Consider the following 26480-nt stretch of genomic DNA (forward strand, 5'->3'; position numbering starts at 1 on the left):
GGGGGGGGGTTGTGCCAGTACCCCAATTTGATATACACACAGATGCAAAAATTCGGCAATGCATTCTTTGCTGTTCTATAGCAAGAAAACAGACGAAACTGTGTGTAACTGTTTTTTTTTTTTTTCCTTCTTAACCCTGCAACTCGGTATGGCTGTGTGGATTTTTTTTTTTTATTTAGCTAATTGGTCATAGCTATAACTAGCTACAAGACATTGTGGGTTATATTTTACCTGAACAACTATTCCAATTTGTTCATAAAAAAAAAAAACCTATTTTTTCTTTTTAAATTTTCATACCTATTTGTAGCTAAAATTTGTCCGAACGGGTCATATTTTTTGTCTTTAAAAGCCATGGGCTCGTAGGAGTCGTGTGTTTTGTGCCGTTGTAAATTAGCTGTTCACAAAAAAAAAAAAAAAAAAAAAAAATATACATATACACCCATGTGTACACCCGTGCGGGTATTTATTTTCCCTTTTTGCACAAGGTGTGCACATACGGTGTAGACTTCCAAAACGTACTTCCAATTCGTCAAACAAGGAGCCTTTTCCTTTATGAGCAAGTAAAAAAGGACTTTTAACGAATAGGACAGTAGCAGTTCCCTTCGAACCTTGTCCAACATATGCACGTTTTTCGCGCTTCGTAGCAGAAGGCTGAAAAACGTTTTAATTTTTAACAAGCCTTCCCATGCAAACGTGTAGCTATCCGTGCAGTTATATATACAGCATTAGCAGCTGCGTGCTTGCCTCCTGGTGCGTGTTAACCGTTTTCACTATTTTTACTTTAACCTTTGTTCTTCTATTGTTAGGTTTCTCGTCAATTTGTTGAGATTACCAATTTTCGTTGCAGAAAGGTCTCAGCAACGGTTTGTAAATTTTCAACAATTTACCCCATTTCGCTGAAAAAAAAAGTAGGCTTAGATTAGAGCGCGCGCGCTGGTCACAAAACAACATGCACCCACGTAGCTGCACACTTTTGTATATGCACTCCCCTTTGTTTTGCAATTCGCATAGACTCATAAAATCAAAGCGTTGGATAGCAACGCGTAGAAATGACAATTTTACATAGAACAATATCGTGAATAACTGTGGAGCGCCATTTTTGCCAACAAACGAATGAATAAACAAGTTGAGCGTGTTAGATTGCCCCCGATTGTTAACAGACGCAAATCTTCACGTCTCTACACACCTTTCCGCGCGTGTCTGCGTATACTCATTTATTGGCCACGAATAACCCCCGTCTTCCCCCGTTGAAGTGACAACTATTTTCTTCTCACTTTTATCGTACATTGAAAAAAAAAAAAAAAGCCAAAATGAATAACTCTTCCACGGTAGCATCGAACGAGAGTGCCCAATTTCAGAAGCCCGTAATTTATAAAAATCGGGCGAGAAGCATGATGCACCGGAGTGTCAGGAACGGGTCAGAAAATCAACAGACCGAACAAGGCAATGGGATGAGCATCGGGGACAAAATCAGAAGGCTCTTTTCGAGCAAGCATGATCAGACCATAAGAGATTTGCAGAAAACGAAACTCACGAATAAAAGCATTCAAGAACAGGAAGCAACTGAGAGGAGCGTAAACGAATTCCTTCCTACTGATCATCAGAACGTAGAATGGCAGCCAGTGTATCGCGAAAGTTGTAAAATAAAACTGCCGGTGGACGAAAGTGCGACGAAAGTAGTCTTGCCAGAAGAGGTGCTGGACGACTGGGTTCATAGTCAAAAGAAGATTTCGCAACAGTTGAGGCATAGGAAAGAGGGGGGAAATGGCCAGGAGGATCAATACGAGGAGGATGAATACCAGGGGGACGACCTATCCGAGCTGGATAGTAATTGCCTTTTCAGAAAAGACACCTCCAAAAAATCGTGCAGGATTAACAGCACCAAGGAGCAGTACTCCAAGTTTAAGTACTATTACAACTACTATTTGGTAGACGAGTACTTGGAGTCCTTGGCTATGTCCCAAAACAAGAACCTCGACGCCACTGGGCTGGACGAGCACGGCCAGCTGTACGATAACGTGAGTTTGAACGTGAAGCCGATAATCGTCTCAGAGCAGAGACTGGAGAACGGAGTCCCCTACGACCCCTCCAAACTGCTCCAGTGATTGGACGCCTCACCGTCCGCAGGGTGAGGTGGCCCAGGAGAGAAGAAAACAAGCCGCGGTTTCGGCGGAGCGGGGTCCCCCCAAAGGGAGTCATTCCAACGGGGTGGTGCTCCAATGGGGATACTCCACGGGGGGTATTCCAAGGGGAGTTATTCCATAGGGAGTTATTCCAAGGGGAGTTATTCCAAGGGGAGTTATTCCACAGGGAGCTGTTCAAAGCCGATTTGCAACTGAGCGTTATCCAAAATGCTCCTTCTTCCCCTCCTTAGTATAACTTTGGGCACACCTCTTCGTAAAAAAAAAAAAAAAGAAAGCACCCACTTAAGATGCCTTTCTCTTCATGATGATGCAAACTCTAATTGCATGCTTAACACACCACACGTACGAGCAAGTGAGCTTTTACGTTTTCCACTGCCAGAAGTGTTTTTCCGTGAAACGCCATTTCGGAGGGTACATATGGGGAAGTGCATAAATATTTCCCCGTACCACTTTTTTGTCAAAAATGTATGCTGAGCCGGCATGTTATTTGTGTGGCGCTGCTTCTATAGCGGTACTTGTTGGCACCCTCCAGAAAGCCTGGCTCACTTTTGCACAACCTTTAAGAAAACTTCTGCCATTCGTAGGGCGTATCCTTCAAGGTGTACATCTCCACGGGGGTACGTACTAACACTAGCTGTTGGAGTAAATTTGTTCCTTTTTGTGGAAGGGGAAGCTGTCCTGCCGAACCATTCAAATGTGCTCCTTCTCACGCATGGTGTAAAAAGAGGAAACTATGGGGGAAAAAGAACATAACAGCACACACTAAGAATATGGGGTGGAATATGCTCCAAAAAAAAAAGAGGAAAAAATGATTCCCTCTGAATGGATTTTCATGTGTTCACCTCATCTTAGATGAACAAATAAAGGTAGCGCAATTTGATGCTGTTGTACAAATGGGTTTCTTCGTTGAGACGAACATATATCACAATGGGTAGTGCAGAAGCCCCGAATGCCTCCGCCCCTACTGGCGCACCCTCACTATTGTCGAGTATCCCAGGCTGTTCTTCCTAACCCTGTAGAAGCAGTTTGTCAGCCCGTACTGCGAAAGCACATCCACGAAGTGCGTGTCGTGCGTGATGAGAATAAGCTGGAAAGCGGAGCTGTCCTTTCTTAGGTCGACAATATTGGCAATGAGGCTAGCCAGATTTTTAGAATTAGACTTATCCAAATTTGTCGTCGGTTCGTCTAGAGCTAAAATTCCACATTTGATGGAAAAGGATTCGGCTAAAGCGAGTCGAATGATGATGGAGGATAGGACTTTCTGTCCAGATGAGCATCTTCCTTTCATATCCAATTCGCAGTTATCTTTGACCATGACGACGCGATAATTATATGACCTTCTCTGTTGAACTTTCCCATTATTCTCCATCTCTACTTCTGATTTTATGTATATATAGTCAATGTCGGCACTGTTGTAAACCCTCCTCCATAAATTCCTAATGGACAAATTAATCTCTTGCATCTTCAGAGAATGGAATTTAATGATTGCTTGATCGAAGGAGTTGTAAAAATTGCAGATATCTTTGATCACATTTTTGTATACAAAAATTTCGATAATTTTTTTTTTATATTTTTTTTCAATGTCAACATAGGTGTCGGAGTTCATTTCGGTGGTTAGCTTATCTATGTATTCTTTCCTCAACTCGATTTTCCCCTTCATTTCGGCTTCTTTCATTTTCAGACTGGTCGTCGCTTTGGAGTGAACTTCTATTTGGTCCCTCAGGGACTCATCCTCGACGTAGACCAAATCGAGTAACTCCCTTTTGTGCTCCAAGAAGGAAAAGCTTTCATTCACAAATTTGTAAATATCGCAATCCGTTTGGTACACTTCCTCCAGCAAATCAATCATGGAGTTCACTGTATCCAGGTGTTCCCCCTTCTGTTCGGGCGAGAAGAACGAGCTTCTAAAATTGTCCAGGGAGGAAATAAAATTCCTTTGGTGGAGTAAAAACCTTTCGTGCATTCTCTTCAAATTAGTATTGATAACAACATTGTGGTGCATTTTTTCAATGTTGATTTTTTCTTCCTGTAAAGACAGAATTTGCTCCTTCTTTTGACTCAATTTTTTTGCAAGCTCGTTTGATTCATTTTGTATAATTTCGTTACTGTGTATCTTTTCCTCCACTTTCTTCAGTTCCTTTTTCTTTTTTTCCATGTCCATTTCGATGTTGGCCACGAGTCTGTGTAGCAGCTTCACCATCTCCACTTTGACGTAATACAATTTATTTTGGAGTACCACGTCGTTTCTGCACCTTCGAATGTTCCTCCTGATGTGCTTATCTCGCAGGTGCAACTCTTTTATTCTTGTCACCATTGCTTCTTCTTTTCCGTACAAATGATTCTTCCTACGCTGATGCTTCTCGATGTACTCCTGCGCTTTGTGGAGGGACTCCCTAATTTGTTTTTCCCTTTCTACGATGCGCTGTGCTTCTTCTGTCTTTCTCCTAATCATTTCCTTCCTCTCACGAATGACTGATTTAATTCGAACGGAAACGTCTATTTCTTGCTCCTTCTTCAGTGCCTCCAGAGTGACGTACATCTGAAGTTTCTCGTATGCCCTTATGAACTTGTCATTATTTATGGCTATTGATTCGAGGGTGCCCATCTCGTTCGGTTCGTCCACTTGGCACTTGGAAGATTCATACACGGGGGTGTTACTCAAGAGGGGCGTTTTCTCTTCCCTACGTTTTGTGTAATTAACAGAGCTGTCTTTTTTTTGTGGACAGAAACTCCTCATCTTGGTTTCCACATATTCAGTGCAGTGGTCAGCTATATTGTGTGGTTCCTTTCTTGGCTCCTCCCCCGACTTGGTGTTCCCCGTGTAGTTTTGCCCGGTGTACTTTTTCCCCACTTTGTCTTTCTTTATTTCTCCTATCACAACTTGGTGCATCTTACTCTCCACCCTATCTGGAAATGTCGCCCCGAGATCGCAGGATAGGTCTTCTCGAGGAAATAGGACGCAGCTGTCTTCCATGTATGCACTGATTTTCTCCATCATGAAGTGGACATCTGGACACTCACACAGGAGGGTAACGTTCGGGAGAAACTCACGAAGAAGATGACGCAGATTCTTTTGTGAGGACCCCCCATCGGATGCCTCTCCTCCATTGGATCTTTCTCCCACTTCGAGGAACTCTAGCATGGAATGGAGGGCTTCCCTAAGATGCTTCCCCCCGCTGAGCATCTGTCTTAGCCCACTAAGCGCATCCCTTACATCGGACTGTTTCCCGTCCAGCTTCTCCTTCTCGCAAAAGATATCCATTTCGCTCTCCATCAGATGGGCGCACCTCTCTTGCAAAATCTTCATCAATTGGTACTTTCCATTCATTTTATGTATCCTCTCGGAGCAGCTTTCTACCCCATTTTGTAGATCCAGCAATCGCTTCTTAAGTGAGTCAATAATTTCACTCAAGGAGGCACTGTCCCTATGTAGGGGATAAACCTCCTTATAGTAAAACCCTAAAAGAATCATCAATTCTTTTTTTTGGCCTCTAAATTTGGTGAGCCCTCTTTCCTTCTCTTCTATCTCTAGGGCTATGTCTTTCCTTTCTTTATCCATCTCTAGCGAGGTGAATCCATCCAGAGCAACATCAGCAATGGGTCCTTTGCACATCAGACATGCCTTCTCCCCTTCGGCATGTTGCATAAAACGAATCAGCGATTCTTCCTTAGTTTTTAAAGCGACCATCTCCATTTTGATTTTCCTCATGTCCTTCCTGACTTGACCAAAATGGACAAAAAAATCTTTTACGCTTTTAAAATTCTTCTTTTCGATCATCTCCAAGAATTGAGCTAGCACATCTGGGTAACGTCCTACCCGCTTGCTCACATCGCGTAATGCTTCGGATGTTAAGACCAATGTTTTCTTCAATTTGTAGGTTTCTTTTTCCACCTCTTTTATTTTCTTGTCGTACTTATTTATATACTGGCTGATCACACCTTTTAATTTGGTCAAGTAGCTTTGTCCAGGGGGAGGTTCCATCTTTAATACATTCTTCCGTTTCGGTTGATTATTGATCTCTTCGCCGGGATGGTTCATCCGTTTGTTCCTTTTACTGCAAGCTTCTCCAGTGGAGGTCTCTCCAGTGAAGGCCCCTCCAGTGAAGGCCCCTCCAGTGAAGGCCTCTCCATGGGGCTGCTCCCTGTCGGGATACTTGCTCGAATCTGCTTGGGAGGGACTCCCTAACGGTGTGAAATTTTCCACTTTGACAATTTTGGTCAAGTTCTTTGTTCCTGCTGGTTTTGTGTGTATCTCTCCGGAGGCGGCACTTGCTTCTCCGTGCTCCTCTTCATTGGAGTCTTTCTTTTCGTCTTCGTCCTGGCCTCCCCGCTCGGCTCGCCCCTCGACTTCTTCTTTCTCCTCCTCTTCCCCCGTAGAGCATTCCTGCCCATAGTCTACTCCCTTTACCAAACCCGCTTCTTCCGCCCAATCTCTGCTAGGCTTCCCTATGGAGCGACACACCTTGGGTAGCTTCCTCAGTTCGCAAAGAAGGGCTCGCAGCTCATCGAAGAAGGATGCCACCTTGCGATGCACCCTCCGGAGGCGCAAAAAATATTCAAAGGTTTTTTCATAGTATTTTCCAAGGAGCAAGACTTGCTCTAGTTGTCTGTTCAATTGTTCTATTTGTTTGAGCTCCTCTTTCTTCCTCTCAGTGTCATCATTCATATAACTGGGCTTCTCCCCGCAGTTCGCCTCGCTCAAGCCGATGCTGTCGTACACGCATCCCAGCTGATTCATTTTGTCCAAATGGTTGCAATTTTGCTTATACGACTCGTCGCTCGATTTGAAATTGGTCAAATAATCTTTGTGCATCTCCATGGTGGCAATTCTTTTGTCCATTTTGGATACCCTCCTTCTCCACTTCTTCGCCTTTTCCGTGAGTATCTTTTTTTTCCTCCTAATATGGAGTCGCTCCCGGGCGTGTTTCCGCACCTCGGCTCTGAGCAGTGCCAGTGTTTGCGCGCATCTCCTGCGCATGTGCTTTACGCAGGGGAGATTTCCTCTGGTGATGGTTCCATTGGTAGAGTCCACAGCGGGGGTGGGTTCATCAGGGGTGCCCTCACCGTGGCTACGTCCGTCGTCTCTACCCCCATCATCGCAACGTCCGTTTTTGCTACACTCATCATCGCTACTCCCACGGAGGTTTATCCCATCTTCGCTACTCACCCCCCCACGTCCAACACTGGTGGCCGCCCTCCCCCGGCGGAACACCCATCTGGGGCCCTTTTCCCCAAAGAGGGCCCTCCACTGAACCAGCAAGCCCCCCCAAATGGGCTCATTCGCCTTGATAAAGCCAGCCATCCTGGTACGCTCCTCAGAGAGGTTCTTCCCTACATGTCTCCTCTTCACCCCATTCGCGGTGGACGAGTTATCCAGATCCAAAGTGGCTTTGATCAAAGTGTCTGCCTCCCCCCGCCGTTTCTCCAAATGAAATAAACTGGAGCAGATTCCATCTCGTTCTTTGACGTCCGCTTCGTCACAGGAATGGACAGGCAAACAGGTCTGCTTCTCCAGCAGAGCGAACTCATTACTGACTTGTTCAATTAGAGAGTTACACTTGGCCAAGTCCCTCTGGAAGAGTTCAGCAAAATGTTCTAACTCGGAGGCATCCTCCTCATATATCTCCTTCACCGTTTTATAATTTTGAAGGTCATCTTGAAATTTCTCCTGGATAGCAAAATACATGTCAATGCTGGAAGTTACTTTTCCCAAGAGGGATTTTTTTTTTTCTAACTTATTTAAAATGAGAAAACTTTCTTCTACTTCTTCCTTGTCCAATCTCATAATCGTTTGACACTCTTCTATCTCTTCTTCGTTCCTTTGGATGTCCAAAGCGATGTTTTTTTTTTTATCATAGCACTCTCTCAATGTGGCTAACTCATATTCTTTCCTTTTGAGCACATCATTCATTGTCTTTCTACATTTTGTGAATTCATCCAAGATTTTTGAGAAATGCTCATCGCCAAAAAGCTCATCGAATTTTTTTTTTATTTTTAATGACTCGCTAAATGGCCAAAGACTCTCCTCATGGTGACATAAAATGACATTTTCCAGCAGCGCCTTTGACACCCCCATTAATTTGGGAATGTGATCATTTATGTCTAGACACTTGTTCGTAATGATTACATCATCTTGTCCTTTTTCTTTTTTTATGATTATATTGTTGTCCAGCGCTCTAAAGGTCTGTTTTATTTTTTTATTTTTGTCTTTACAATAAAATAGACTAAATGATCTGGAGATGCCAATCCTTTTGTTGTTGTAATTTTTTAACATCAGATTTATTTTTCCCCTGATGTTCATTTTGTTTGATATTAATGGGTCGTGTATGAATGACTTTCCCTTATCGGCATTGGGGGGAAAGTCCCCCGTGCAACTCATCTTCAGACACTCGATGATCGTCGACTTTCCGCTCCCATTATTTCCATAGATCACTGTGATGGGCGAGGCGAACTCCAGCTCCTGCGCCTCCTCGTCGCAGTAGCTCCGTATCCCTTGGATCCCGATCTTTTCCAGCGTCGTCATGGGGGAGTAGCCAAGTAGCGGCAGAGTATCGGCGGAGTAACAGATGGGTAGTAGCTCAGTAGAGACGCCGCAGTGGTGGGCATCTCCCCACTATGCACACCCTTGCGCGCGCATAGCCGGTGCATCGAGTTGACTGCCCTAGGAGACACACCTTCGCTCAAGAAAGGTCAACTGAAACGAGACCCAACCAAAAGGACTTCTTCGCAAGAAAAGTTCCAACCAACAATGCAACAGACGAGGAACAAGCGATGAAGAAAATCAGGAAAACACATCACTTTTCCCTGTTGCGGATGGGCGAAACGGAGGGGGAGATCCATCCCTCGTCTGCATCCCCCTAGCTACAACTGCTTCGCACAGTTCGACCACACGGGGTCGCTAAAACAAGTTGTGCGTGTAATGGTGAACAAATCAAAAATGGAGGTGAAGCCAACTCCCGGACTTAAACAAACCTGAGGTGTACTCACACTGTTGGAAAAAAAAAAAAAAACGCACCTTTTCATTAAATGCGAATGCCAAAAGGAGGACTTCCTCCAGAATTGAACCAATCGAAAAGAATAAGCTAAATTTATCACTAACATGACAACATAAGGAGAAGTAAAAAGAAAAAAAAAAAATGCCCCAGGGAAAAGAGGAGACCCAGCAGGTGGTATTCCCAGAGCCCAAGGTTTATCTTACTGAAGGCCATTAGCTTGGTAAAAAAAAAAAATCCCTAAAAAAAATCCCTAAAAAAAATCCCTAAAAAAAATCCCTAAAAAAAAATAGCTGAAAAGAAAAATTCACCCCATTTTAGATCAGAAAAATGCTTCTTCAATCAGTTGTTATTATCACACATCTGAGGGTTGTTGCGTTTCGTCGAAAGATTATTTGTTTCTCCTTTTGGACTCCCATTTCCCCCTCATTCTCAGATGGATTCCACTTTCATACGTGTGAATAACAGTGGGAGGGGCCACACCTTCAGGGTGAAGAGTGTGGCATGGGGCAATTGCACAAGTTAACCAGACAGTTCGGAAAGGGTCCTTAGCAGTTGGAGAACCTATAAAAAAGGTGCACTCCTTTCTGCTTTAAGTTAGCTATTTTGCTTATTCCTTTTTTATTTCTATTCGGCATGAAGGTCCCTGCCCACCCTCTTGCCCTAGTTGGTCAGGTCACCCCCTTTTCGGCAGCCTTTTCCTTCTCCGCGGTGTACCTTTTTTTTTTCCCCACGTTAGATACATTTTGGGGGGGAATCAAAAGGGAGAGCACAACGACAGGTAGTCATCGTAAAGGTAGAGCGAAATGGCGCTGCTCTCTTCCGAGTTATTATTACAGAGGCGGCAGTGTTCCTCACGCAAACCTTGCACATGAGTGTTGGGCCTTGCTTTTAACATGCCTTTAAACGATAAAATGGGGAAAATGTAACAAAATTATATTTTGAACCCAATCCATTTTGTGCATGCAATGGGGAGTAAAATCTGGTGTAACCCTTGCAGTAGTAGCCCCCTTCGACACCATACAGAATGGCTCAGATTCCTTTTGGCTACTTCATAGAGTGTCGTTTGGAGAGACTTACCCCCTTTTTGCAAAAATGTGCGACGAGATGGGACGCACAATTAAACGTGCCTCTTCGGAACTTCACCATTTAGTTCCAACAATGTGTAGGAGCATGCACAAGTGGGGAAGATAATTAAAAGCGCAATTAAGGCACCGACAGGTGAAAGGATAAAGAACTTGCCGTAAAAATTTCCTCCGACGTAAAAAAAATAATAAAACGGTGCAGATCGATCAATTGGTGGAAAACATCCCTGTCACGTTTTTTTCCCTTTCTGTGTAATCATTCAGCTGAGTGGTTATCCAAAAAAAAAAACATTAACGGCGGAATTTAGCTATGCAAGGGGAGGTGTTCGAATTTGAAAAAGAAAAAAAAAAAACACGTTATGGAGTGCCTCTACTGTTTAATTTTCCTTTTACAACAGATCAAGTGACCGAAAAAAAAAAAAAATGCAAAGAGGAAAACAAAAAGAACCGTCATTTTTGAGTAAGTGCGAAATTCCACTTTGTTTTTTCTGTGTCAGTGTAGAGAGAAACAAAAACGATTACTTCCCTTTCACTACCATTTGAAGTCTCGCAAATTTACTCGACCATTTGGGGAAATATATCCCCTCCCAAGAATTTCCTCCCAGTTGACCATTCACCCTCTGACCATTTTGAGCTGCTCGATTTAGTGTACATGTCTGCGACTTTGCACGCAAAGTCCCTCCCATACTCCTCCCCCCACTTTTATTTTTATCGACCAATGAGGAGTTGCGCCGGTCCCCAACACGCAGCCCCCAATCTTCGCATGGGCGAAAATTAAAAGGGAAAAATGTTCATCGGGGAGAATTCCCCTCATGAGGAAAGTCACACAAACGTATAAAATGTAGAAGGTATTTAGACGTATACAATGCTATTTTCCATGTGCCATGTGTGGGATGCTCAGGCGTGACCGGGGGAATCTGAAACCTTCTTTGCCCACTGCGGGGAGGGGGGGAAACATCTGGACGCAGCTGGCAGTCACATTGCCTTGCGCACAATTGGGGGGTAAAATTGCGGCAGATTTCGGGTAGAATTGCCGCAAATTTGGAGTAGAATTGCGGCAGATCTGGGGTAAAAATGCCGCACCTTTCCGAGGGGACCCTGGCGAAGCCTCTCCGCCTTGTGGGCGCCAAGGTCGTTTAACCCTTTTACAGTTTCACGATCACACTCGTCCCATACTTGCTACGCATCGACAATGCTGTTTTTGAATTTCTTCAAACTGTACCTTTTCCGAGGCATTCCCATTACGTATAACTTTCTCGCTCTTTTCACAAAAGGGAGTCAATTAAATTTGGGCGCTGCGAAATTTTTCTATTAGATGAACCTCGCGCCACAATGCGCAATATTTTATTTGTGAGCGTAACGCAAAGGTGTTTTTTTTTCACCCCTGTTCAGTGTTGCGGCACGGTACGCAGTATAAAATTATTACCCTATGCGTTTTGATCGTAATTTCGCGACGGTACCCTCCAGGCGCAACAGTGCCGCTATGGTTTGGCAACTAGTTAGGTAAATATGTTCACTTGAAAAAAACGCCCTGCGGAATTTTTTATTATTTTTTTTTTTTTGTTTTTTCCCCTCGCGGAAAAATTAACTTGGGTATAGAATTCAATACGTTAATATTAGCTATATACGCTAATTGGTTAATTCAACTGATAAGTAAACAAAAATGCCGTTTACAATTTTGTGCATTTTATTATTTTTACTAACCTATTCTGAGCTTTACTTTTAAATTCATGATCTCCGTTCAGTTTTACTTAAACACCACTTGGTCATTCCTCCATTCCTTGCTCAGCTTTTATTTTATTTCTTTTTTAATTACCGTTTTCTTTTATTCGCGTTTTTTTCTTTCTTCATTATTTTTTCCCCTCTTATCTAAACCGATTATTCTGGAGAAAGACGCAAGGAAAATAAGAGTTTCTTCTTTTTATCATTTTTTCCTCACTTGGTGCTTCCACTCCATCCTAGATCTCCTAAGCAGCAGTTTTACCAGTTACGCGCTCCTCAGTGTAGTACAAGTGCAATAGTTAAGGCATGAAAGTTTTGTTTGAGGCCCCACCGAAAAAGAAGAAAAAAAAAAAATCTTAGCCGAATATTTTTTTGCAGTTCTCTTTTCTGTTCATAACACGTACATATCTCATATATATACATGCGCGTCTCATTGTTTTCTGCGCATCCCTTGTTCGTTGCACATCCCTTTGTTCTCTGTGCTTACGTACACCCTCTGCCCCCCTCGCATGCGTGTGCTTGCCCCATGTAGCAGATTACCCTTCTCCCGTTTTTTTTTTTTCTTTTTTGTAATCTTTATTTTAAAATTTTTTCGTGCACCATTTTGTGGCATAATTTGTTCCTAGTTCAAATTAAAGCTCCTGGTTGCCCTTGGAATATTCCCCCTACCCCCCTCGTGAACTGAGAAGCGTGAGTCTAACATGACAGGAAGGGCGCGCCCAGTAATCGCAGCTTTGGATTAGATACGTTGCGCCTAGGGCGTTCCGCGTGGTGCATTTCCCGTAGTGCGTTTCCCATAGCCTGTTGCCCCTAGCGCGCGCAGGCACGTAGATAGAGACATCGATAGATACGTCTATACATAGACACATCGATACATGTATACATAGCTACTTCTATACGTCTATACATATCTACTTCGATAGATACGTACACACGCACTTCCCCCCGCCGCCCATACAGCCACCCAAAAGCCACCCTCCAACGTGCTCCAAAATGGCCCTCAACATAGCCTTCCTAAACAACCTTGGAGAAAGTATTTTAAAATTTTTTAACCCCAATTTGAAGTATGGCAGAAGAGTTACCAGAAACTGGTTCATGATGAACCCGACCCATTTCTTTATGGCCTTTTTCTTTTATGTCCTGTTCGTTCTGGCCACTTATGCCTATAATGCCTACTACGCGTCTAAGCTCAAGTCCGATAAGGGGTTGGCCAAGATAAAGTCTTCAAGCTCCAAGTCGAAGAGTCCTCGCCTTGATGACATTTTAGCAAAGGCCGTCCCTGCGTACAATTTGCTTCAGGTGAGTGGAATGCACTAATTCTTCCGGTTTCATTGCACGCGTCTATGCGAAGTGTCCTCCTGTATGCTAAGTCCCAGTTTGTACATATAACCACCCCAAATGGGTTCATCTGCGCACACACGCTTTCCCCTTTCCTCTTTTTTTTTTTTTTCTTTTTTTCCCCCGATACAGGTCCTGCTCAGCCTAGTGATCACCGTGCTAACCATAGTTGAGGTGCGAAAGAGAAAATTTTCCCTCATCCACAACTACGTCGATTTTTCCAAGACTAACATTGCACTTTGCTGCTGGCTCTTCTATCTGTAAGTTTTTGCATTTGTAGAGGGGGAAGACGCTCCTTCACGGAGAAGTGGCATCTTCACGTCATTTGGTGAGGTATTACCCCCTGACATATGGTGTTTTGCATACAGAATGATCTCTGGTATTCCTTGCCCCCCTCCACCGCATCCACGACAGCGGCCGCAACCGCCACAACCAAAGAAACCGCCGCATCCACCACAACCCCCTTTCTTCCCTCCTATTTAGCAACAAACTTTTTGATTTCATGGACACCATCTTGATTGTACTGAGAAAGAAATGGAATCAGTTCACCTTCCTCCACGTATACCATCACATTTCCGTCTTCCTCATCATGTGGATTAACGCCAGCGTGGGATATGATGGAGACATCTACTACGTCATCACCGTCAAGTAGGACAAGCGAGCTGCATGCCTGCAATGTGTAGCCTCTCAAAAGGGGGGAGCGAATTCTCCTCATACCTTCATGGGCTATAAGCAATGAGTGTCCAGATAGAGTTGCCCTGCTAGTATGGCATTTGAAGTTACCACTACGGTTGCCGTTACCGCCACCTCACCGCTAAACGTTCACTTATGTTTACCTTTTTTTTTCCCCCCCCGACAGCTCCATCGTGCACTTCATCATGTACCTCTACTACTTCCTAGCGAGCATGAAATTCAAAGTCCCCGTGTTTGCCAAGGCCTGCGTGACGTATATCCAAATGATACAGGTGAGTAACCCTCTACCGGGTGATAGAAGACTCGACATTGCTTTTTTTTCGGCTCTGTCCGAGTGGTTATCCCCACGAACAGATCAGATGCACGTACATTCACCTTATGAGACGTAACTTCCCCCATTCTTGCTTCCCCTCTTTTTCCCCCCTTTGCAGTTTCTCGCCATCATCCTTCCAGCGTTCTGCGTTTTGTTTTTGAAAAAGAACTCCTACTACCCCAGAAGACTGATCGCCCTGAGTTTTTACTACTGCATTTCTTTGTTAATTTTGTTTGTCCATTTTGCCTACATTACTTACATACGACCCAAGAAAAAAGTAGCTTAATTTTTCCCCCTTTCCCGTCGTTTACCGTCGTTTCGCTTCTTCTCCCTTCCTTTCCCATTATTTCATTTTTTTTTTTCCTCCCCTTCAAATTTTTGTCACGAGTAACTTGCAAAAAATTATAATTAAACACATGAAATAATTCAAGTAACTCTTTGTGATTAGTTTACCATCGGAACAGCAACTAATAGGGGTGTGTGGTCCGCCATTGATGTGATCGCAGTGGCCGCAACCGTTGCTAGCGGTCATTATACGTACCACTGCGTAGAGCCTTATAAACGTAGCGCCCCTGTTTATACGCGCGCGTACACACGGAGCGCAAGTGGGGTTTTGTTTTCCAAAGGCTGCGAACAACGTAATCGCCATTCGCGATCTACTGCATGATAAAAGAAAAAAAAAACAAAAAAAAGGAAATAAAATAAAGGCGTATAAATTTGCCACATTTTTTGATGCTACACCGTCGCTAAGTCAGTGACGCCTTCGCGCCTCGATTTGATGCTCGCCCTTTTCACTCACTGTTGCAAGTGCGTCATTTGTAGCCCGTGATGGGCACATTCCGTAATACTGTGCACACACACAAATATATTTTATACACCAAAAGTCTGCAGTGCCTCAAAATGTTACGTTACCCCCCATTTTCTGTGTGCCCTTTCTTAACTTAATTGTTTCCTTTCTCCTCTTGAATAACACACGATTCATAAAATATTGTAATTGCTAAGTAAATTAAAACAAGTTGGTCATATGATGAAAAAAAAAGGATGTGGAAAAAAAAAGGTGCACCGCGGGAGTGTACATGTTTTACCAATGCAATATGCCCCCGCACAAAAGGAGGGATTAATACAAACACATGGGACAACGTAGGGCAAGCACGCTACCCATTTTTGCAGAAAAGCTGCAACGCGTTGAAAAAATGGCAAACAGGACATGATTAAACGATTAAATGGTTAAACGGTTAAACGGTTAAATGGCGCAGTGGCCATGTGGTAAAATCACAAACGGAAAAAGACTGAACACAAACAAAAGGAAAGGTTCAGTGGACGCGAAAAGCGCTACAAACACGACAAGCCCCGCAGTAAGGTGCGTCCATTTGCGGGTGGACGGCGGCGCGGAGGAGCAATCCTTCCAGTTAGGCGTCTATTCCATTTCAACGGGTTTTTCCCCTTGTGGACCGCTTTTCCCCCGGCACAGCTTCCTACTCGTTCATAAAAATGCGCAACTGCTCCTGCAAGTCGCTATTCTTAGTCTGGTACATCTTCACCTGCACGAGAAGCTCCTGGATCTTTTCCTCGTAGCTCTGTATGAGGGCGGATTGATTACCGCCGCCACTGCTGACGCTGGCACTCGCATCGGCGATGTTATTCAAAATGGTGCAGCTGCTCCTGTTGCGCAGCAGGTGGCACGCGCCGCTATCACTCTGCACCCCACTCGATCTCTCATTTCTGCAAAGCGTAGGAAAAGACGTGAAGTTGCTCAGGAGGGAATACTGAGTACTTCCGTTATTGTTTATTCGTTTCATTAAATTCATTTCAAGTTCTTCCTTCTGCTTTTTTAGCATTTTAATTTCCGCCTCCTTCTCCTTCAATGCGTAACTCAAATTGTTGTTAAAGCTCAGTAGTGACTTAATCTCAACGTTCAATTTGGTGTTTTCAATTTTGCTCTTCTGTATAATGACCTTTCTCTTTTCACATAAATCTTGAAGGAAATTTTTTTCGCGAAAGAGTCTCTTCACATCATTGGCATGGTTAATGTTGTCGTAGCATTGCTCGAGAGCCTTCTGTTGAGAATCACTTATTTTCCTTTCCTCTGCGTACGGAACTTTCTCCTTCTTCTGATTGTAATACATTTTTTCAAAATCTGGATGTTTAATAAAATTGCGCGCACTGGAACTGCTCGTGATTACACTGTTGTTGTCTCTTTCCGGGGCGTCTCCTCCCTTCGGATGGGATCCCCTTTCGACGTCCTCAGTTATGTTGTCCTCACCATGAGGAGGTATCTTGTTATTACCGCCTAGTTGTTCTTCCTCCTCTTCTACCTCGTAACTATAAACGTCGTTTTTTACCTTCCCGTGGAGCTCATCCTTGTCAGTTGCACTCTTGTTGGCGTCACCACCGAAAGGAGAGTCCTCCTCCTCTTCATCGCCAGGAAATTTTATACTCGCCAGTTTGAATCCCGCGTTGGGACTGCTGCCCTCTTGGTCACCTTTCGAGTCACCACCTGGGGGTAATAACTCCTCTGAATTCTCCGCCAGACTGCCTAAAGTACTTTTGTTTTTTTTTTTCTTCTTCTTCCCTTGTGTTCCTTTCTGCGCATCGTAATTATCACAAATGGGTAGATTTAACCCCACATTTGGTACCCTTCCATCCGTTTCGTTTTTACCAAAGTGGCGTTCTTCATTTGGTTGCCCGTTGCTGCAGAAGGACCCGCTGCTGTGGCCTCCTTTTTTACGGGTGGCACTTCCGACTACATCATCGCTATGCCCCGGGTTGCTCTTCTTATTCATTTTCCTATTCCCGTGAGATGAGTTTACTTCTGGATTGTCTCTCGCCACGGTACTCACCACGGGGGCATTCACGTCGGAAATTTTGTCCTTGTCGTATGCTTCAAACAGCTTACTCACACTTTTGCTATTTTGCTCCTCAGCCGTCTTCCCCTTTGAGTCTTTCCCCTCACTGTTTCCTCGGATGATGCCGACATAATTGCACAGCACCTCCTCCAATTCCCCATTCGCGTAATTATACGCAAGGCCGTAATTCTTACCAAGCGCCGCTTCCTTCCCAATTACCCTCTGCGCAGACAGAACGGATCCGCACTCCCCCTCGTCCAACACATTGCTGTAACTTCTTCCTGCAACGCTCGTTCCATGTTTTCTCTTATCTATTCGTTCGTACAACTCGTTCAGGTCGTATGGATCCACATCGGAGTACCCACTGAGGCATTTTCTACTTATTTCATTTAGCCGCTTGGATCGACGTATAAGTTGGTTATGGTTAACTTCGTCCATTTGCTCGGACGGGGGGGACTCGCTCTTATCCATTTCGGTGTTTCTATTCAAGGTCTCGGACACAACAGAGTCAATTTTGTAATTATCGCAACTTATGAAGGATTTTCTCAAATGTTCACTGTTTGCTTTGTTTTTTTTTTTGAATAAAGAATCAAGTTCACTCAACCTGCTGTTGCTCACATATCTGCACTTGCTTTTCAGAAGCTGGTCCAGTTTCTCCAGCGAGTTGCAGCTGGTGCGATTGCCTTCGTGACGCCTCTGATTGGTGCTACCCATGTGGGCACTACCACGTTCGTCATAGTGATACTCGTCATTCGCACCATCTGCGCCGAGTTTCTGCATGTCAGCCTTGGTATTGTTTCCTCCTATGAGGCCTCCCTCCAGGGCGGCACGATGATAGCTGAAGCTCGGGCAAGTCAGGCTTTCATCCGATTTTACTGTGAAATTTCTGTACTTGTTCATATTGTGAAAGAGACGGTTGCTTGCGCTTCCACTTCCCAAGGCACTTCTGGCGCCGTTTCCACTTTCCCCCCTGTGGCTATCAAGGGGGGCGAACCCTAGAAGGTCACCGGTGTGTCCTCTCTCCATCTCCCTCCCCCCTACTGACACATTGTCGTAAATTTTCTTGTTGCTCAGCAAGTAGGTATAATCCTCCCTTTTGGAAAACAGCCCCTTTGGGTCAGTTAAGTGCAACCTTCCCGATTTAACATTCTCATAATGCTGCTGATCAGAAGTGAAGAAAGCACTCACTCCTTTGTTCACATCCTTATGTGTGTGGCTGCTACTACCGATGCTGCTTCCGTTGTGTAAGCTCATGCCTCCATCGATTCCGAGGCCCTTCAGAGCCGCGTTGTATTTCATCAGATTGAACATGCTGCCCTTGCGGAAGGGAGCGTCAAACTGGGCACCCACGTGCCCACTAAGCTGAGAACTAAGCTCCCCTCCAACCTGAGTGCCCACCCCGCGATTCTCACCGCTCGCGCTCCTCTTCTCCTCCCGCAGAAGCGCATTCCCGCTGTTATTATTCTGAAACTCGGAATGTCTTGTCTTTTCGCTATTCACAACATCGTTGCAACTGATGTACGTTTCATTCTTCAAATAATCGATGTCAACATCGAGAAATTTATTCCTCACGTACTGTCCATCGTAATAGTCACTACCAGGTTGGAATGAAGAATGTCGTCTCCATAAGCGATCACTTTTCTGATCATCCTGTAGCATCGGGTGATTAACACCCTCTGGGTCATTATTCTTGTTGGCAAACTGTTCCTCTTCTTCCTGCTTGTCGTTTTTGTTTAAGTATGCCTGGATGGCAAGGTTACTCCATCTGGAACTTCCTACTCCTGCTTCTCTCCCCTTTGGACTATCTCTGCTTCTCTTATTATCCTCTCCTACAGCAGGCACCGCTCCTGTAGTACCTTTCGAATGGTTAAGAAGGAGCCACTCATTCGATCTATTCTTCAAATTGGAACTTAAGTTATCTGGTGAACTCACCCCTTTGCAAAAATTATAAAGACTATTTTCGATGTAGTTACAGTGTCTCTTGTTCGTTTTTGTAATTTCGTTGAAGTCATTATAAAGGGACTCCCATAGGACGTCGGTCCCCTTCGTGTCATCTCCTTGGCTGTTCAGTTTCATTTTCGCTTACATTAAGATGGAGCGATTTTCTCTGGGGTGGTAACTAGCCAAAAGAATGTAGCTGCTACCCCCCGGCTGGACAGCTTCCAAGCGACTTAGTAGCCACGTAAACACTGAAACAAAAGAACCCGGCGGAGGAGTCCGCGTCGTTACAACAATCTCGTCGCTACAGTGGCTCTTCAAACGTGTGCAACGAGTGGATCTGAAAAGCATACACCTACGTGCGCAAACATATACCCTTAAATGTGTTCACCCCCAGGGATGGTGAAGTATTCTTTATGTTCAAAACAACTTGGTTGTTTTTCCCTCCGTTCGCTTCTCACGTCCACTTTCGCTATAAACTCTGCTACAACGCCTTCCTGAATTGACCCTTTCTCTCACGTATGACGTTTCAAAATGAATGCACAACCGCGGCATCACTAATTGCGCATCATTTTTAATCAACCACGTTTGCTAACCTGGGCAAAAAAAAAAAATTAAGACTTAAAAAATTAGATAAACGGCAGAGGAAAGAAAAAAAAAACAAACAGATCGGATGGGCAACGGAAAAATATAACGCTATGCAGCTGAAAACAAAATCAGCGAGCAGACGTCTTTGAAAAAATGGAAGACGGTAAAAATACGTGTCCTGGAGGGTTGGCAGTGATACATACGACAAAGGTGAAACGTGCGGGGTGAGCGGTAAAAAGGGGAACGCAAAAAAGCAAACGTAAAAAAGAGGAACGTAAAAATGGGGACGTAAAAAGCGAAACGAAAAAAGCATAATGTAAAATGCTAAACGCGAAAGGCGCAATCCAGAAAGCACCCTCACTAGGCAGTGAAATGGAAAAACACTGGTTAGCTAAAATGGGGGCGACGGAAATTGTACAAAACACAGGTGAGAACGAACAAAATGAAAAGGCAAGTGTAAATGCGAAAGCAGACGCAAAAGCAAACGCAAGAAAAATACAATTTTAACTGTATTAAAACGGGCGGAATTAAATTCTAAGTGAAAACATACGCAAATCACGTATGTACTTCGCACGAAGGAAAAGCAGCCGTGGGAATGCAAATCGAACAGTTTTGTTTTATTTTGTTTGCTTGTTTGTATTTTTATTTTTATTTTATTTTTTTGTTTGTTTCTTTGTTTTTTTTTGTGCCAATAAAAAAACGTTTGATGACAAAAAAATCCATTCAGTAGTCTATGCATCAATTTCGGTATGCGCGAAAATGCTACGCGCAGCACGTTATGCAAATTTTGGCGATTTAAAGATGGATAAAAAAATAGAAAAAAAAACACCGGCGGTTTGTTATTTTTATAAGTGAGAATATATATATACATACATCCGAGTATTGCGCGCGTTTTTTTCTACATATGCGTAATGCAGTTTCCCTTTTTTTGAAAATTATTTTTCCGTTCCCAGAGATTTCTTCTTTTCGGGGGGAGGAAGAAGGGTAGAAGGGAAATAAAAAAAAGGCAAAAAAAAAAGAAAAAAGAAAAGAAGTGGCAATTCTGCTGATGCTTTAAATTTAAAGCACTTTTTTTTTCATGTCGCTTTTCCTTCTTAGCTCTTTTGTCAGCTTCGCTTTGGTGGCTTCTCCTTGACAGCTTCTCCTCTGAGATTATCCCTTCTACAACCCACCGCCCATCCGTGGCAGGATAATACGAGGCATACCAAATCGGCGCCCCCATAATCCACCCCCAATTCGTGCGCTGCTGAACGGTTCGAATAAGCAAATTTTTTTTTCTCCTACCCCTTGACACGCATCATTCGTATTATTTCTTATCTTAGAGTCACAAGGCGAAAATGTCTATGTAGCAGTTAAACGTCATTTTGTTCAAATGGAATATTCCACTTCTTCGTTTTTTGTCTCATCCCAAGAAAAAAAAAAAAGATTAAAAAATTTCGTTACATGTTGTTTTTTTTACCTTGCCCGTTCATAATTTTTCCTTCTCCCCTTTTTAACGCATGTAAAAAAAAAAAAAAAGGCAGAATTGTTCGTAAAAAAAAAGGGTGTATAAAAAATTGAGAAGATTAACTTCTTTAAAATAGTTTTATACATCTAGTGGCATCTTTTCTTTTTCTCTCTTTGCCGAAAATTGCAACCCTGTGGTTATTTTTCCAAATTGGGGCCTCCCCCATTTTGACGAACATTGCTGGACCAAGTGTATAACCGAGTAGACAATGACTTATGTCCACTTGGATGTCTTTGGAGCTTCCATAATATTTTTGCGCCAGAGGGGAAGGAACGACCCAACATTATTTTACCTAAGATCTTTATATAAAATGTACAAAATTGAAGGGGGAAAAAAAAAAATTATATCCATTTGGGATGATGCATGTTTGCTGATAGTGGGGCGTGTCAATAGAGAATAATTTACTGCATGTCCCTTTTAGTGTTAAGAAAAGTGCGGAGAGGTACCTTCCGTAAGTGATGGGCCTACCTTTTAATATTATTTTTTCTCAAAGGGAATGAGGAGGCCAAGCGGTAGGAAAGCAGCTACTCCTATTCGTATCTTTCTAGTTAATCTTGCCGCAGTTGGCGCAGTGCCCAACGTGTGGAATGACTGCATTAGGGATGAAGCCCATCCGGGGGGGACTAAATATATCTGCATGTGTTAGAATACATTCGGGGGATAAATATCCCATTCCGAGGCGTTCATTTGTTGCAACAGCTTTCTACACAAATTGACCAATGTGCGCATCTTCCATTTCGAGGGACACCCAATGGGGCGTCCCCAGTAGCATATCTCCAAATTGTTCATTCGACTCAGGAGAAAGAGACTGCTCAGTTGGCCAACATGCTTGGGTATGCCCCGTCCAAATACGCAAGACAGTCATAAATATGTGCCAATCGTATGAGGTCATATACAAGGGAGTATTTGTCATGGACGGCAGTGAAAAGGCGCTAACAATGCGCATGCCATTTCGCCACTTGTCCGTTCAGTTTTTGGTTCTTCTTCGAAGTGAATGGACTGACTATTTCTTTGGGCCCACGCTCCAAACGGTTTTTAAAATGATGGAACACTGGGTCAAAATGTTTGACCTCCTCTCTTTCGTACCCACTCACATGCTGGAAGGCATAATAATTGGGGCCGTTTTCCGCAGTTGTGTGCTTTTACAAAATTCCCTCTACTTGGGTTTACCCCCAATTACCAATTGCACAAGGAATAAACCTCATTTCGAATGGTGCATAATATTTATGTACCAACTGGCATGAGTATATTTCTCTCTGCAAAGGCCATCGAGGTGTCTTTTTACGGGAGTTTAATTTTTTCAAAACGGTGACTGATGGGCAGCACAATGACAAAATGGGAGCTCCTTTTTTTTTTTTTTCTTCCGCTACAGCATAGTGTGGATCCCCCGATTTTATTCATATGCGCTACTGACAGGCATCCAACTTAAGAAACATGCGCGTCTGCTCAACGTGTGGTGGGGGTTATGGCACAGGGCTAAGCGCGACCTAAGGACAAGTACTCAATTCGAAATTATCTCTTTGCACCTCACAAAGGAAAGACGTGCACTGCTTTATTTCGAAGTCTTTCGAATAATTTCCCTTTCTCACAACATTAAACTTGGTTGACGTTCACGCTTCCCTTTTTTCCAAAATGGTGGAAGCCACCTTTGTGGCCTCTGCGTAATTCACCTGAACCGTTCAAGCATTTTTTTCATTCTTCTGTGTCCCCCAAATTTGGGTTTTAATGCGTGTGAGGCTATTCGGTTGGGAGAGACGCGGCGATGCGATCCAATGTAGCGCTTCCATCCGACGTGGTGATGCACTCCAAGGCGATTCTTCCCTCGCCCACCGGAGGCCGAACCCCCTGGGGGTAGAGATTACCCTTTCTCGCAATTGTTACGCCTGTACAAAATTGTATTTTTCCTCAACAATTAATTAAGCATGTCCCCCCTCTTTGCGTTACAATTCTTCCCTTGGCAGAGTTCATTGGACTCGGGTCCAACACTCTACATAGAAGGAAGTTAATTGCCGTTCAGCCCACTGTAAACGAATTTGCAGGGTTTTCGAAATGGGACCTTATAGGTATAGTTCTATTTTTCCTTCCCCTCCTACGTATATATGGAGCCAAAATTTTTAATATATACTTTCTGTGTTGTGCTAATCATATTGTGGAAAAAAAAAAAAGAATTATCTTTTCCGCTTTTTTTTTTTTTTTTTTTCCATTTATCTAACGTGCATATATAGCCACATATCTATAGCTACATATATAGTTACATATATATTTACGCACAAAATTTTCAATCCATCTGTTTGGAAAAGAAAAAACATATAGATGCCACCCCCCTCTGCTCATTAACGCGGTACACAGAAAACATCTACGAACTATTACAAATGTAAAGAAAAAGGAACAATTTCATTCAATTTCTAAGTCCCCATCTGTCGATACATCCTTGTAGTGGAAACACTTCCTGGCTGCTGCTTCACCGCTCGATATGTACCCATGGGTCGAAGTTGAACCGTGCAGAGGTTTACATATAAATATAACTACGTGCCTACTTCTATGCTGTCACACTTCCATACTGTGATACTTCCGTACTGTCACACTTCCATACTGTGATACTTCCGTACTGTCACACTTCCGTACTGTCATACCTCCGTACTGTTATACTTCCATGCTGTGATACTTCCCTACCTCCACGCGTGGATACATACATTCCCCTTTAAGCGGCTGCTCACTTAGAAGAGCAGCCCCCCAAAAAAAAACAAACCGAGTGACAACTTGTGAAACGCAGCTCCTAACATGAGTTTAAATTTTAGCATAGCCAATGTCGTTTATGTAAAGAACCTTTCCACCGATGTGACAGAGAAGGACATAAAAGAAAAATTTGAATCATGTGATGAGATAATCGGCGTCGTTTTTAAGAAGTAAGTTTTGCGAATCGGAGAAAGGGGCGTGTTTCCTTTGCCAACCGTTGCGCTTTATCGGTGAATGTGCCTGCATCTGTGTGGAGATGTGTATTCGTTCGCCCGTTTCAGTGATTACACATTGAAGGGGATGCGGGCACTCAGTCTTTGCATGGCTCCTGACGAAAGGATAACAGGGAACGTACTTCTTCTTCGTCGTCTTCCTTTTCCTCTTCGTCGTTTTCGTCTTCCTCTTCTTCGTCATCCCATTGGTGTTTTTCCCCCCATCCCCCCTCTACTTGGCAGCTTTCCCGGGAAGAACCAGAAGTACTGTCAAATCGAGTTCAAGAGCTCAGAGGGAATAACGAAAGCGTCTCGCCTCAATGGCGAGATGCTACTGAACGTGCCCATGGTTGTAACTGTCATCGAACCCATTTCACAAAATCCAGCTTTTTCCGACCCGGCTATCGGTAGCATTGAGACGGATAAAAATTTAGCCACCTCACTAGATGGAAGAACCGGCGCCCTTGTTAACAGTGCCGCCGCGCAGAGCGTGCAGTACCAGGTAAAGCATAAATGGGTGAGGAATGTGTGGCAGCCCCAAGTGCATTCACCGTTCAGGTGTTCCTCCAAGCAGCGCGACGTCCCCCACGCGGTGACACACCACTTGTGCTGCACGTGGAACCGCGCATACCTCTCCAACCTTGCACACCTCCCCAAACCGCTTACACCTCTCCCACTGCGCAGGCCCTGCAGAACATCCTCCTCCAGCAGCAACTCATATCGGAGCAGAAGAAGGGACTCGTGGACTTCCAAAATTCGCTGAACGAAAAGAACAACAAATTTGATGTCTTCTCCAAAATTATCTACATGGAAAATGTCCCTCCAAATGTAAGCATGCGTATATTCCATTTGGACCGATCTGATTAGAGATACTTGGTTGGAGGTACATGCCCTCCTATCTATAATTATCGAGGCCTCCTTTGACCCACTTATGCTCTTCTCTTATCCCTCTCCACACAGTGCAGGGAAGATGATATAAAGGCCCTTTTCAAGAATGTCGGGACCCCTACGAGCTACAAGCTCCAGTACAACGAGCAGAAAAAAGTGAACACTGCGTTTGTTGAATTTACTGACGAAGAACATGCCAAGGCTGCGTTACTTATGAACGGGACTAAAATAGGAACGAATGAAATTATCATAAAAGATGCATATAGCTTAATCAACGAAAAAGATAATTTGAGAAATAATTTCTCATTTTATAGTAACAACACAAGTGGGACGAACACCAAGACTGACGTGAGTGATCCTCCCCCAGCAAAGAAGAAACCTGTCGTTAATGAGAAGGTGGAAAAGGTCCTTGCCTTGCGAGACAAACTGAATCAGAAGCTTCTTGCCATGTATAATCCAAGTCCTGTCATTGTGAATAACCTCGTGCAGGTTAATCCGCAGCTGATCGGGACATCCACAGAGGGGGTAGCAGCGGGAGTAGCGGGAATGACAGAAGTCATGGGAGTTGCGAACGCCGCTGGAATGGCAGCAGGAGTGGCAGGTGGGCTCACATGGGGAACCACTTCCTCCCCCACTGCCCAGCAAACGAAAGCGATAGCGGAGAGTAACAACGGATCGGTCAGTCGACCCGGTGAGACCAACGTGAGCGAGGCGAGGGAGAAGGCCGAGAGGAAGAAAAAGGCTAAAGAGGATGGAGAGGACGCCGATGAGGGGGAGGAAGATAAAAACGTAGACAGAGATACAAACGAAGCGGATGAAACACAGAACAAAGTGAGGAAAGACAAAAAATCCAGGAGTGAGAAATACAGCAGCAGTGAATCGTCTTACTCGTCTCGAAGCAGCTCCCGCTCGTCATCCAGCAGCAGGAGCAGTGACAGGAGGCATGGAAGCAAAAGAGGCTCCAGGCGAAAACGTAGCCATAGAAAGCATAGCAGCAGCACTCGTAGAAGGAAAAAATATGATAGCCGCTCCAGGAGCTCGCACCGCACCAGGAGTAACGATTCGTTAAGTTCGTATGAGTCAGATAGAAGAAGCAGGTATCGTGACAGAGAAAGCAAAATTAGAAAAATGAGGAAGAGATACCACAGCTCATCCCTCAGCTATAGCAACTCCTCTCATTCGCCCAGACGAAGGCGAAGAAGGTCCAGCAGCAACAAACCGTGGTGGGTTAAAGAATCGGAGAAAATGCAGATGAGGCAGCGGTTGAAAGAGAAGCTCAGGCGCGAAATGGCTTACAGAGAAAGGTACTGACGATAGGAAGTCACCGCATGGAGTGGTCCCCTGCCCCATTGTGCAAAAATTAAAATTAGGCTTTCCATTATGGCGTGGAAAATGTCCCATCTGATCGTCCCAAAAGGGGTGGCTTCTACTCATCAGGCCAAGGTCAAGCAAAATGAACAAAATAAGAAAAATCGCCC

The 26480-nt window shown here is 44.0% G+C and overlaps 5 protein-coding genes across 5 annotated transcripts; 3 read left to right on the top strand and 2 right to left on the bottom strand.

The window, feature by feature from the left end:
* Positions 1-1310: 1310 nt before the first annotated feature.
* C922_03241 (hypothetical protein) lies at positions 1311-2105 on the top strand (the record flags this gene model as incomplete). The annotated part of the gene is made up of 1 exon (XM_008818833.1): positions 1311-2105. One exon carries the CDS (start codon positions 1311-1313, stop codon positions 2103-2105), a length of 795 nt encoding a protein of 264 aa, XP_008817055.1.
* A 1000-nt stretch (positions 2106-3105) lies between these two features.
* Positions 3106-8667, bottom strand: C922_03242 (DNA repair protein RAD50; the record flags this gene model as incomplete). Its single annotated transcript, XM_008818834.1, has 1 exon — positions 3106-8667. The coding sequence occupies one exon, from the start codon at positions 8665-8667 to the stop codon at positions 3106-3108; it is 5562 nt and encodes a 1853-aa protein (XP_008817056.1).
* Positions 8668-12936: 4269 nt separating this feature from the next.
* Positions 12937-14573, top strand: C922_03243 (hypothetical protein; the record flags this gene model as incomplete). The annotated part of the gene is made up of 5 exons (XM_008818835.1): positions 12937-13242; positions 13414-13541; positions 13765-13929; positions 14141-14246; positions 14406-14573. 5 exons carry the CDS (start codon positions 12937-12939, stop codon positions 14571-14573), a joined length of 873 nt encoding a protein of 290 aa, XP_008817057.1.
* Positions 14574-15762: 1189 nt separating this feature from the next.
* C922_03244 (hypothetical protein) lies at positions 15763-19209 on the bottom strand (the record flags this gene model as incomplete). Its single annotated transcript, XM_008818836.1, has 1 exon — positions 15763-19209. One exon carries the CDS (start codon positions 19207-19209, stop codon positions 15763-15765), a length of 3447 nt encoding a protein of 1148 aa, XP_008817058.1.
* A 4738-nt stretch (positions 19210-23947) lies between these two features.
* Positions 23948-26313, top strand: C922_03245 (hypothetical protein; the record flags this gene model as incomplete). The annotated part of the gene is made up of 4 exons (XM_008818837.1): positions 23948-24072; positions 24358-24616; positions 24799-24942; positions 25075-26313. The coding sequence occupies 4 exons, from the start codon at positions 23948-23950 to the stop codon at positions 26311-26313; spliced, it is 1767 nt and encodes a 588-aa protein (XP_008817059.1).
* Positions 26314-26480: the final 167 nt, after the last annotated feature.

This window comes from Plasmodium inui (genome assembly GCF_000524495.1).
Source record: "Plasmodium inui San Antonio 1 unplaced genomic scaffold supercont1.13, whole genome shotgun sequence".
NCBI lineage: Eukaryota > Apicomplexa > Aconoidasida > Haemosporida > Plasmodiidae > Plasmodium > Plasmodium inui.